Here is a 13092-nt window from a genome sequence, read left to right as displayed (position 1 = left end):
GTGTGTGTGTTAGCAAGAGTGTCCCAATAATTGAACATTTTAATCAGAGTATTTGTAAGTTTTGTAAGTCTGATACTATATAATGAATACATAGAACATCTATACAAACAGGCACTTCAACTAGAACATGTTTGAAAAATTAGGAAAACTAAAACTTTTCTTAGAGACAGTTTTGGAAATCTCAGATGGTGCAATTTTTTCCAACCAAATTCTATTGAACGCATAGCTGAAAAGAAGAAAGCGGTTGATCATCCACAAATTTCCATTACACTGAAAGATGATCAGCAGCTATCGAATATCTCCAGCAGCAACTAATATTTATTAACAAAACATAAGTGCACGATTAGAAGGTGCTATTTATTTTTATCGCATACTTTTCATGTTGTCATTTCCAGAATCAGAACATCAAGGATTTGGGGGTTGTGGGAGGGGGACTGGTATGGGGAAACAGTGGTACTGGGGAAGCAGTAATGGGTACAGGTGTATCGATACAAATCCGATTCATACCGTTTTAAAACAAAAACAAATTGAAGCATCAACATTTGTATGCAAACGTTTTTAAAAAGGGCTCAACAAGGATTGAACCTCTATTTAAAACCTCTCTTGTTCAGACGTCAATATTGACGGTAAAAATGTCTGCAAACCTGGTAGATGGCAGTGTGTAGGGAACCCTTTTATATCCCTAAGAATCCAACGGGGCCAATTTATATGTTTTTTAAAAAAAAAGGGAAAAACAGCAGAGAGGAAAATGTTGAATGCTTTGCTCTAAAAGCGACACTATTAAAGCATCCTGTAAGTGCACCGGGAAGTGCTGTGGAAGGCCGATTTGCGGCTCTGCTCTCCCTTGGACTTTGATCCTGTATACTGCATTTCGACGGTATGAGAATTAACTTTGAACTCACGCCTCTGACATGTGGACTGCAAACCAGCTTCAGCATTACAACGCTGTCTTGTTTATTATTTCTACAGATACATTGTATTACTCTGTGTATTTTGCTTTAAGAAGCTCTTCGACGAACTCCTGCCTTCTTTGCAAGGTCACTTCCCATATATTGGGTGTGCACGCGCATCCTGTAAGTCCACCCGGATGTGCTGTGGAAGGCTGCTTTGCTGAGTAGCGAGCAACCTTCTCACCTTAAGGTCTGCTCTTCGTTTTATTTTGTAATCATGATTGATGCGCAATTGCATTGTTTTTAACTTATTGCTATTGTTCGCCCACAGACTATTTTTAATTGCTTATGTCGTTACAGTTCACATTGTAACAGTGGTTGAGTTAATTGTAAATGGCTAATGCACGGTCTCACACAAATCCACGGCACACGCAACACACCTTATCTTTGCTAAAAACAAATACCCCAATTGAAAGAGACTAAAACCTCCCTCTTGCCTGTAGAACAGAGTCTTTTAAATCTGTCGCCTACTCAAATAGGCAGTAAGAAAAGCTATTACGGCAGTATCAACCACCCTTAACAAGAAAACCTGTGGTGCTAACATTCGCCGCTTTTACCCACCTCAAGACGTTCATCCGTCCTTGTCTATTGACACATGGCCATATCCAATGAAACAATGTGTGCCATACTGCATGTACTATGGGACATGGCGGATTCTGCTTTACCAGACCTTTTGATTATATCTTCGACTTCAAGAGACATTTCAACAAGCATAGCCAAGGCTTATACAGCGATTCACCCTTCACCTTCGGCGGCAAGCTTGTTGTCTCCTTTGGCAACTAAAATATCTACGAGCAATCTCACTTCAGAAATCTAAAAATGTGATAACATGTACTACAATTCTTAAAAACCATCCTTAACAAATGACATGCAAGGCTGAAAAGGACAGTAAAGCTCATAAAGCTACACTTAGTTATGAGTCTTTGGATGAATTAATTTGAGCAGTAAATGAAGATAATGCGGACAATTCAGCCGCAGTTTTTTCTGATGAGGCAGAGAAAACATCAACCGCACCATCCCCTGAAACCAGACTACCTGCTATGCCTCATTCACAGCGATCGGATTTGGAAACACAACAAGGTGAAATTCAAACATCGCTTAACCAATTTTTCCAAACACAAAACATGCCAGTGATCAAGAAGCCTGAGATTATATGTACAACCTTTCTACCAAGCTCTCGGTCAACTATTCAACCGCTGCAACAATCAACTTTTCCTTTGGCGAAGCAGGTTTCTCAGGTTTTCGAACCAACAAAGTGTTAATAATACTATAACAGCGAAACCAGCAAGTGTTCAAGCATCAAACAAGTCACAGGCTCGGGGCCAACAACTACATCTGCATCGCCTGTTGCTCAAATGTAAACCGATGCCTTTTTCTTCATATGACCTCAACAGAGCTAGTATTTTAAACATTTTTGATGAAGTCTCAAGCTTGAACAATGTTTGATCAATAGATATAGACCAAGTTGAATGTATTCATCCAACTGATCTTTCTGTTGTTAGACTACTCATGCAATCAGGAGTAGTCTTTTACACTCTGTGGAAAGCAAAGCGCAACCTTCTTTTTAATCTTGGTTTAGAATTGCTTCAATATTTGTCTCCAAATATTATGACCCAAGATGTTCGACTTCTGAAGGGCCCTTTGATCTGCTCACCATTACTGCAAAGCCAGTTGTCACTCTCTAATCGGTTTTCGATTTCAGCTCCCCGAGCATATCAAAGTTATTCTTCTCTATCAAGATTTGAGATTCCTTCACAAACGTAACAACTAAACCTAAATCGACAGGTCACGGCGTGGCTTGGACGGCCATGTAAAGGGTCGCACTCTGGAGGAGCTCCGTTGATCCTGTTTTGATCCTGATGGAGGGGTGCGTCCACGGGGGCCGGCCGACGCTGGAAATCGATGTCCAGGTGTGGGAATGCCACCACTACACCCGCTGAAAGTCTGTGATGTCTGGGAGACCCGGGAACCGAAATAAATGCGATTGACTGGGATGAGCCCGGAGCAGACGGACAAGACAAAATGGCGGCGGCTCTTTGTGAACACCGCGGACCGTGAAGTCAGCATCGCGACCACGAGTGCAGGAACCACGGATCTAGCTGTGACGACGGGACCGTGGGCCCGAGAGTTGGGGTGCTTGGTCCTATGGTGTGGTGGGCCAGGCTCTGCGCACCGAGTGGCGTGATTCCCCTTCGGCGCCTGGCGGGACGGGCCCCCGCCCGACTCATACAACAGCATGACCACGAGAGGTGTGAAACCCAAGGCCAAACAGCCCACGATGGAGGCTTACGCCAAGTCCCCCTCAGTGGCGGAAGGAGGCAAGAACAAAAAAGGCCCCCGTGACGGTCGCAGAGTCGCCGGGCACGATACAGGAGGTGCTGGCGGCGATTGCGGACTTAAAAGTGTCATGGGAGACCAAGTTGGGCCTTGCCATGAAAGGGCTGCAGGAAGGCTTAAACCTCAAGATCGGTGCCGTCCAGGAGGAGGTGAATCTGCTACGACTGGATGTGAGGGCGATCTCGGAGCGCATGGGGACCATTGAGAAGGAGACGGCCACGAACACGGCAGACTGCGCCGCTCATAAGAGAGAACTACACGCCCTTGTGCAACGGGTGGGAACCCTGGAGGACAGAGCGGAGCAGGCGGAGGGACGTGCCAGGCGCAACAATATTCGCATTGTGGGCCTACCCGAAGGATCGGAAGGATCAGACCCCACGGAATTTGTGGAATCCATGCTTTTGCAAGAGATTACCGGTGGGGTGCTAACCCAGGGGTTTGCAGTCGAGAGGGCGCATAGGCCCTCCGCGGCCGGTGATCGCGAAAATTCTGAACTACCGAGATCGCGAAAAGATTCTTGAATTCTTCCGAAAAGGGGGAACGATTGACAGAGGATCGGCCAAGATCACGGCCTACCCTGACTACACGCTACAAGTACAGCGGAGTCGGATGCACTTCGGGGCGGTTAAAAGGAGACTGCGTGAAGCTGGCCATCGCTACATGCTACTTTACCCGGCCAAGTTGAAAGTTTTTTTACAGAAACAGATCCTTGTTCTTTGAAACACCGACTGAAGCGATGGACTGGCTCGACGCGCTGGGCAGCCCTCAAGAACCGGGCATCCAGGCGGCGACTACAGAAGACTACAGAAGATAAGTAGCTTGCGGCTGGGTAGCCTAGGGCAATGGGGCCGAGTCATTGGGACTTGAATATAGTCATATATACTGCACATGGTGCGTGTTATGTGGCGCTGACTGGCTGGCCCATTGGGCGTGCCTACCCGTGGTTACTTGGTTGGTGGCTCCGAGAGGCTTCCTTTGTCCCCAGTAGTAAAATATCTAGTTAGTTAGGTCGCTGTTAGATCGGCGACGCCCCGCGGGGTCCTATTCCTTGAACTCGGGATAGGACCAGGCGCGGGTGGGCCTGAGATCCAGGGATGGAGCTGGGCTTTTGTTGGGGTGGGATGGGTGGTTTGCTGTGGTGTGTAGTTGGGAAACAGGGAGGGGGGACGGGGATCAAGGACGGAAGAGCCGGCGGAGAGTTAGACCAAGAGGGCATTGTGGGGAGGGCGGGGCTGAGTACAGACCGAACTGATGGCATCGGTTAATCTTCGCATAGCTACCTGGAATGTCCGAGGCCTCAATAGCTACCTCAAGCGTAACAAGATAATGCTATACCTGAAGAGGATGCGGATAGATATAGCCCTGCTACAAGAGACCCACCTCACTAGGGAGAAATTGGAGGAGGTCAAGAGGAAATGGAAGGGCAATGTGGTGGGTGCCACGTACTCGGCGTATGCTAGAGGGGTCATCACCTGGGTGGCACCGCACGTGCCGTTCCGGGTGCTTGATTCGATAGTGGACCCGGAGGGCAGAATGGTGGCGATAACAGGACTCCTGGAGAATAGGGAGGTACACATCCTCAACCTGTATGCCCCCAATCATGATACTGCAGCCTATTTTAGATCTCTCTATGGCAAACTAGGCCCCCCGGTAGGGGGTGCGATGGTGTGGGGGGGGACTTCAATTGCGTCTTGGATCCCAAAATTGACCGGTCCGCTGGTACCAAAGGGAAAATGTCGCCGGCGGCCAAGGCGCTCGGGACATTGCTGGGAGACCTGGGACTGGTAGATGTGTGGAGGAGACTCCACCCCACAGATGGACAGTATTCGCACTATGCGGTGCCATATGATTTACACACGAGATTGGATTATGTGTTTGGAACTGCCGAGATAGCGGGTGAAATGGTAGGGGCAGAATACAAGGCCCGAGTATTGTCGGACCATTCGCCCCTGGTGGTAGAGTGGCGACATCAACCCCCTAGGCCTCGGGTCCCCACATGGAGGCTTCGGTCGGAGGCACTGCAGGATGAGGGATTCCGGGAGGACCTGAGGGTTGCCATCGGGGAATACTTTGAGATAAACACGGGTAGCGTGCGCTCTGTGGGAACTCTGTGGGAGGCCTTTAAGGTAGTGGTGCGCGGAGTGGCCATCTCTAAATCCAAAGGACTTCAAGGGGGTATCGAGAGGGAGCTTCAGGACACCGAAAGGGAATTGGAGTGCCTAGCTCGTCTCGAGAACGCCACTCAGGAGGACAAGACTAGGGCGAAGGACCTTCAGGTGGCGTGCAGTGCTCTTTGGGATCGACTATGCAGATTGAACCATAGGAAATACACCGAGAGGCTGCACGCGGGGGGCGACAAGCCAGGCAGACTGCTGGCCTGGCTGTACAAGAGCGAGTCCCCCCGGGTGGTTATTCATGAGATCTGCGGTGAGGACGGTTGTCTGCGCAACACTCAGGACGGGGTGAACGAGGAATTCCTCAGGTTCTATAAACGTTTGTATGAGGACACTGGGGAGGACAGGAGTCAAGACATCCTGAACACACTCGAGGACATTGGTCTGCCCACCCTAGACGACCTGGAGCGGGAGGAACTGGACGCCCCTATCACTTCAGACGAGCTGGAGGTGGTGATCCGGGGCCTCCCCACGTGTAAGGCACCTGGAACGGATGGACTGCCTAGCGAGTTTTACAAGGTGTATGCGCAGGAGCTGCTCCAGCCACTGCTGGCCTTGTTTAACGAGGCATACGAACAGGGAGAACTCCCGTTGTCCCTCCGTGAGGCCATGATTGTCCCATTACTGAAACCAGGCAAGCCGGCCGTTGAGTGTGGATCTTATAGACCCCTGTCCATGCTAAACCAGGACAGCAAAATACTCACGGCGGTGCTGGCCAACAGGTTGAAGAAGGTGATCGACAAGCTGATCCACCCGGATCAAACGGGATATGTCCCAGGCAGGAATATCACTGATAACCATAGGAGGCTGCACCATGTTATCGACCATACTAAGGACGACATGGGCGAGATGGCGGTAGTGTCGCTGGATGCGGTCAAGGCCTTCGATTCAGTGAGATGGCCTTGGCTGAAAGCGGCCCTGCAGGGATACGGTGTGGGCCCTGGGTATATCAGATGGGTCCAGTTGCTATATAGCAGCCCGGTGGCGAGGGTCAAGACAGGGGCCACAGTCTCGGATGCCTGGCAACTTAGCAGGGGGACCAGGCAGGGATGCCCTTGGTCACCCATGCTATATATACTCGCGCTGGAGCCGCTGGCGATATGTCTGCGGCAACAATACGGAGAGGTGGGCATTAACACCGCCAGCGGCAGTCACTTAATATCTCTGTATGCGGACGATATGCTGCTTTACCTGCGCTACCCGGAGGAGAACCTGCAGTACGTACTGGAGGTACTGGATCATTACACTGTCCTCTCGGGCATATCAGTGAACCCCAGGAAGTCTAGCCTGTTCCCTCTGGGCAGGTACAGGGATGTCCCGCTGGAGAGGCTGCCTGTGTTGCCAATACCATGGCGGACCGACACGTTTAGGTACCTGGGGGTAAATATTTACCACCGGACTGAGGCGGTACACAAGCATAACACAGAGAGAGCCATAGAGGGGGTCAGGAATAGCATGGCGTTCTGGTCCAGATTGCCCCTGTCCATGATGGGGAGGGCGGCTTTGCCGAAAATGGTGGTCCTTCCCAGACTCCTGCATTTCTTCGTGAACGTCCCGTATTTGATCCCTAGGAGCCTATTCGGACGACTTCATGGCATGTGTAGGGGCTTCGTGTGGGGTAACTCCAGGAATAGGGTGGCCCTGTGGAAGCTCCAGAACCCGCACGAGAAGGGGGGTATAGGCTTGCCCAACTTTGAACTATATTATCTGGCGGGGCAGCTGTTGTATGTGGCCAGGTGGTTGTCTGACGAAGATTCGGCGGAATCTAGGTTGCTGCTGAAGGATGCGGCCCCATACTTCCTGAGAGAAGTGGTGTGGCTACCAAGGAATAAACTGACGGGAAGAGGGCGGCTATTGAGGTTGGGATGGGAGGTCTGGCACAGAACGTGGAAATTGATGGGGGAGTCAGAACCGCTATCTTGGCAGGTCCCGCTGGTGGCCCTGTGCGAAAACGACTCCCAACTGCTTCAGTCTGTCCGTAAGCACTGGGAGCCGGTGGGCCTGGCCACGCTTGGGGACATATGGCAGGAGGGGGAGGTGTGGGACTTCCAAAAGTTGCAGGATGAGACGGGGGTGCATAGAGGCCAGTACATCACCCATGCCAGGTTAGTGAAACGAGTTAGAGAGAAATGGCCGGTGACGGCACTGGCAGATGACCCTGATGCCACCCTTGAAACTATGTATGATGTCTCAGAGGGCGGGCATGAAATATCACGGATATACGAACTCCTTAGAGCGAAGGCTGGGAAGGAGTTGCTCCAACTGAGGCATGAATGGGAGGAGGAGATGGGTGGACTCATGACGGATGGTCAGTGGAGGAGGGTCCTGGGGTATCATAAAAAAGTGTCCCGGAATGCACGGTTCCAACAACTCCAGTTTTACATTACTCACAGGGCCTACCTGACTCCCCAGAAGATTGCACGGTTTGGAGGCTCAATCACTCAAAAATGCCCCAGGTGTGGGGAGGCGGACGCAGGGTTGCTGCACATGTTTTGGGCTTGTCCGGAAGTGCATAGATTTTGGGAGGAGGTCAAGATGAAGCTTGCAGGTGGGGGAGTGGTGTTGGACGTGAGATCGGCCTGGTCGTGTATGCTTGGGATCTTTCCCAGGCCCAGACACTTTAGGCACCTGAGCAAGATGAGGGACCTGGCATATGTTCTGGCCAAACGCAGGATTGCCATGAACTGGAAATCGGCCAGCAGGCCGAGAGTGGAACTATGGTGGGCGGACCTTGTGAGGTGGGCGGAGGCGGAATCCGTGGTATGGTTTGAAGCGGTCACTAGAGGGGGCGAGGAGGAAATAGGGCCCTTGCTGGCCTGGCGACAATTGGTGGCCTCTATGACCAACCCACAACAGGGTTTGGATGAATCTGAGAATTCGGATGACGGGCATACGGACAATGCTCCACCTGACGGTGCCCCGACTGAGGATACAAGGGAGCCGGCTCTGGCTTGATGGGGGGTGGGGGGAGTTTTTTCGTATTTTCGTTTGTGTTTTTGTAAGTAATTAACCATTGTAATGTGTGGTGTGTTGTTTGGTTTTCTAAAATATAAAATCAATAAAATATTTAAAAAAAAATAAAATCGACAGGTCACAACCTTGTTAGACAGCTGGAATACTAGAGGTCCTGTACATCTGATGAACAACTCGCAGAATGGTTTAAATGACTGATATTGTTGCTCTCCAAGAGACGTGGCTATTAGAAAATCTGATATGGGATGGGTATCAAATAGCAACAGTTAATGCCCTGACATCTGGCAAAGGTCGTCCTTTTTCGGGTCTCTTAGTTGCAGTCAAAATTGCAACTGGATACACATGTGAGGTGTGAGCTTGTCCTAATAACTACCTACAGCTTGTTAAAATCACTCAAGGCTCCTTTACTTTGGCTTTCATTAACACATATTGGAACCACTCAAAAATTACAAATAAACGATTTTCTGAGGTTCTAAATACACTTATGTCTTTGATTTCATCTACACCTACTATTTCTGCCATCATTCTAGTAGGTGATTTAAATCTTCATCTTTTTACTGACAAACGGCTTCTGGACATTCGATCGATTAATCATTGGCATGCTTTCACTAAGGCACACTCTTTATTCTTGGCAAATGGGGCACTTCCTGGAGACTGACTGCCACAAAACATTTGGTCCAGAGGATCACAATAGTCTATAATTGATTTTATATACATGGACAAAATCACCTTTACCAATGCCACGCATTTTGAAGTGATTAAACAAACCCATAGTGATCATAGCATGATAACGTTGAAATGGTCTTGAGATCATCGAATGCATCATCTTCAAAGTTGCAGTATTGTGGCCAATTGACCATTAATCCAGGCAAAAACCACTTTCGATGGTCCGCAGTTAAACTTGAGAATTTTCACCACATTTTTGCAAACTTTCGGCACTCTCCTAACAAATTAAGACTTCGTTTGGCAGATAATTATGTAACGGCTCTGCAGCTTTTTGTTTCAAATCCATCAAACAGAGCTAAACCATCTTATAGACCAAAGCATACCTACAATGCAGTTTTGCTAGAGAAGAAAACAGAGTATCGCAAAAAAACAAGAGCCGCCATGCTTCTTGATATGTGTGAACAGCTACAAAAACTAAAGTTCTTAAGAACTCAGTATCAAAATTGGGTCCGAGGTCGGCATGCACTTATATAGCAACATGATGGAGTCTATATTGCGCTCTCTTACATCCAAGTCATCTGCAGACACCTGGAGTTTATTAAACAATACAACCAATACTGCTCAAGAATTGACACAAATAAATGGTGTGGCAGCCCAGGTGTGGCGTAATCATTTTCTTCCCCTGTATGCTTTACCGGGTCCTTCCCCTGTAGTTGAGGAAAGAACTCCTCTAATGACTGCCATGACTAACTTTAATGTATATATTACTAAGGAGGACATCATTCAGGTTATACACAAGTCTAGTCGCTCAAGGGCTCCAGGCCCAGATGGATTGAGCAATAGAATGCTTAATGAATATCCAATCGAATGGGCAGCCATTCTATATGGAATCTTCCAACAAATCATACTCACGAACATGTTACTTAAATCGTGGCTTAAATCAATAGTGATACCAATATACAAAAAAAGGAAATCAACAACTACCAACCAACTAACAGCCTATTGCCTTGCTGGGTGAACCCAGCAAAACATTTACACGTTTTATTCTTAAGGAGTTTAATAGATGGACCTTGTACTCCTTCAACCAAGATCCTTACCAAACAGGTTTCGATGCAGGTCTGGGCACTAGAGTCAATCTGATGCTAATTTCAATCATTCAAGCACAAGCCTTGATGCAAAAACAAACACTTTATTTTGCTTTTATTGATTTCCGTGCAGCTTTTGATTCTGTTTCAAGCCAACTTTTGTTTAACTAAAAGCAGCGAATTGTCCAGCATCTCTTCTTATTTTGATTGTTATTTCATACGGACGCTTAGATACAACTCTGGCTATCCTTTGATGGTTTTCTTAGAACAAATTCCTACTTTTAGAGGGCTGAAGCAAGTGTGCATCCTTACTTCAGCCCTCTAACTTTTTTATTTCCGACGTTGTTAAGGATCTCATACGCTTGTTGACTGACGCACCCAAATTGGGCCTCCACCTAGTTCCATGCCTATTTTATGCGGACAACTTGGTGCTGATATTCAAGACTCCCAAAGGCCTACAACGAATGCTTAACGTGTTGGGTACATATGCCTCTCAAAATCTGCTTGATATTAATCTAAAGCAAAACTAAAGTAATGGTATACCCAGGCACCAAGTGCAAAAAAACATTTACCACAAATTGGATACTTTCACAAACATCCCAGGCAATTGTTCACCAATACATTTATTAAGTAGTAAATAAAAATGTTCATCCATCTGATGCTCCTTACCTGGCATCGATCACCTCCAAAATGTTTGTGTCCGTCTCACAAGCCAAAATAATACATGCTAAGTACAGCAAATGTTCATGGCTTCCAATTATTACCTTTTTTATCCAAAAAGCTGCCCCACAAGTATATGGAGCCAAATGAAAGCGGATCATATCAGAAGTCGTTTTGTTAAGATTAGAAAGAAAATATTGGCAACAACTTTTATGCCTTCCAAAAGCCACACCTATGACTATGATTAGACATGAATTGGGCCTTACTTCCTTAAACTTTATACTTCTGGAAACTGTTTATTCTACAGAAAATGTTTATTGTGTGCTAATGAAAACTATTTGCCATCTGTATTAGCAAGTTACATTGGTTAATTGAATCTTAAATTTGGTCTGGAATGGAAAAACATGGTCTCTGGTGCTTTAATTGTATCTGACATAACTAATGATCTACTATTAAGTGACCCCCCCCCCCCCGAGCAAAGCGTAAGTTACTTCTTTTCGACTGGATAAAAACTTGCCAGCTGTGTATGAAATACCAAGACCTTAAGCAGAATCCATTTGCTCCTAAAGCCTTACGCTCGGTAGAAGGCTGCTTGACTTAATGTCGCTGTCCAAGGCTCAGAAACACTTGGCTACGATTAAGACTTAATTATGGCCAACCAAACAAATTCAGGCCCGCCGCAAAATAATACCCCAAAGTAAAAATGTTTGTCGATATTGTGAGGAATTAGAACATCCAGAGACCGTGAAGCATTTAGTAGCTGAAAGTACTAGCTTGAAAAAGCAACGTAATCTGTTTTTTTAAATCACACTTTTTGACTTGTCAAACTTTAGATGCTGATACTTTTTGTACAATGGTTTTCTCATCCAACAAAATTGCTGTAAGAATAGCCGCAATGTATTTTCTTGAAGCCATACAATTGGATGATGATAATGAGCATTCCTGGTTGTTAAATATTCAGAGTAATTTTCCGGATTATGTGGTTATTTTCAGAATTTTATTTTCATAGTATATATTTTAAAAATGCCATTTAATATATATGAGTAAGTAAATCACCTTCTCTTATTGTCTTTTTTAGTTCATATGTCTATACAATCTTAATGAGATTGTATAAACTAGAAGTAAATATTTTTATTCTTTGAAAATGTAAAGCCATGTGTTGTAAATGTAACAAAGTAATTTTTATCAAACTATTGAAAAGTTGATAAATATAATTGGCTGAATCAATAAAAGTGATCCTATCCATGTTCAGAGGTGGTCTAAGTATTAAATTAATTGTTCGGTAATATCATTTGGTAGTGTAGCTTATGAAACAGGAAATTAGTACAATTAAACAGAAAAGCCTATGGAAACGAAAGACGCTTGGCAATATTGACCTATGGAAGTGGGCAACATAAAATGCCATGTTTGACAATCTGGCAACACTCACCTTGAAGAGCCACGATGCAAACATTCGCAATGGGGGGATCAAAACAGGAGGCGGAGGGGACGACTGGTTGTCCAGACTTATGGACAGATTATCTCTCGCCTGAAAGAGAGGGAGCGCGTTATAAGTCGGTGCATGCTCAACAAACAAAAACACACACAACTACATATATATTCAGTAAAAAAAACGTTAAGAGACTTTATGGTTCCAAGTAAAACCGAAAACCCCCTGAAATTCACCATTTATGGTAAGCTAAGCAACCATAACTCGCGCCACCACCGTGCACTGCGAAGACCAACACCCAGGACAAAGATGACATCACAAATGTCATTGATGACATCACATGTCTTGCTCCCTCTTTTTTTCCTTTACTGACATATCTAGGCCAGTAACAGTCAGGAACTAAACATTCAAAAAGTACTATATTTGTAGACTTATACTTCAAATGTTCTTACAGTAATTCACTTGGGGTTCACTCACAGCATATGAAACATATACATAGGGAAAACACAGACTTGGAAGACATCAATGCTTTCTATGTATGAAGATGATCAGTAAGGTTGTGAACACTTTCTTATAGTTCTGTTTTTGTATTACTGTACTTTCCCGGATATGCTCATATTTGTACACATTGTACTCACACTACTTTCCTTAGGGCCCAGTCACATTATGTGATAGTTATACATAGGGAAGTAGTAGCTTTGAAGTAGAGCAATAATTTCTGTGCATGAAGATAATTACTTAGGTATGAAGATTGTCTGGTAGTACTGTTTTTATGTTTACTTCATTTTCCCTGTATATACTCACATTTGTATGTTTTG

The 13092-nt window shown here is 46.1% G+C and overlaps 1 protein-coding gene across 4 annotated transcripts in view; it reads right to left on the bottom strand.

Annotated features, from left to right (window-relative positions):
• The window catches only part of RALGAPA2 (Ral GTPase activating protein catalytic subunit alpha 2), a 3672963-nt gene that overhangs the window by 1949371 nt on the left and 1710500 nt on the right, over window positions 1-13092 (bottom strand). For all 4 annotated transcript variants that reach the window (XM_069608069.1, XM_069608071.1, XM_069608070.1 and 1 more), the window contains one exon: window positions 12275-12373. In XM_069608069.1, coding sequence (XP_069464170.1) covers window positions 12275-12373 — 99 coding nt within the window. The remainder of the gene's footprint in view (window positions 1-12274; window positions 12374-13092) is intronic.

This window comes from Ambystoma mexicanum, chromosome 4q (genome assembly GCF_040938575.1).
Source record: "Ambystoma mexicanum isolate Mex_15411 chromosome 4q, UKY_AmexF1_1, whole genome shotgun sequence".
Classification (NCBI taxonomy): domain Eukaryota; kingdom Metazoa; phylum Chordata; class Amphibia; order Caudata; family Ambystomatidae; genus Ambystoma; species Ambystoma mexicanum.
This window is presented reverse-complemented; position numbering and strand designations above follow the sequence as displayed.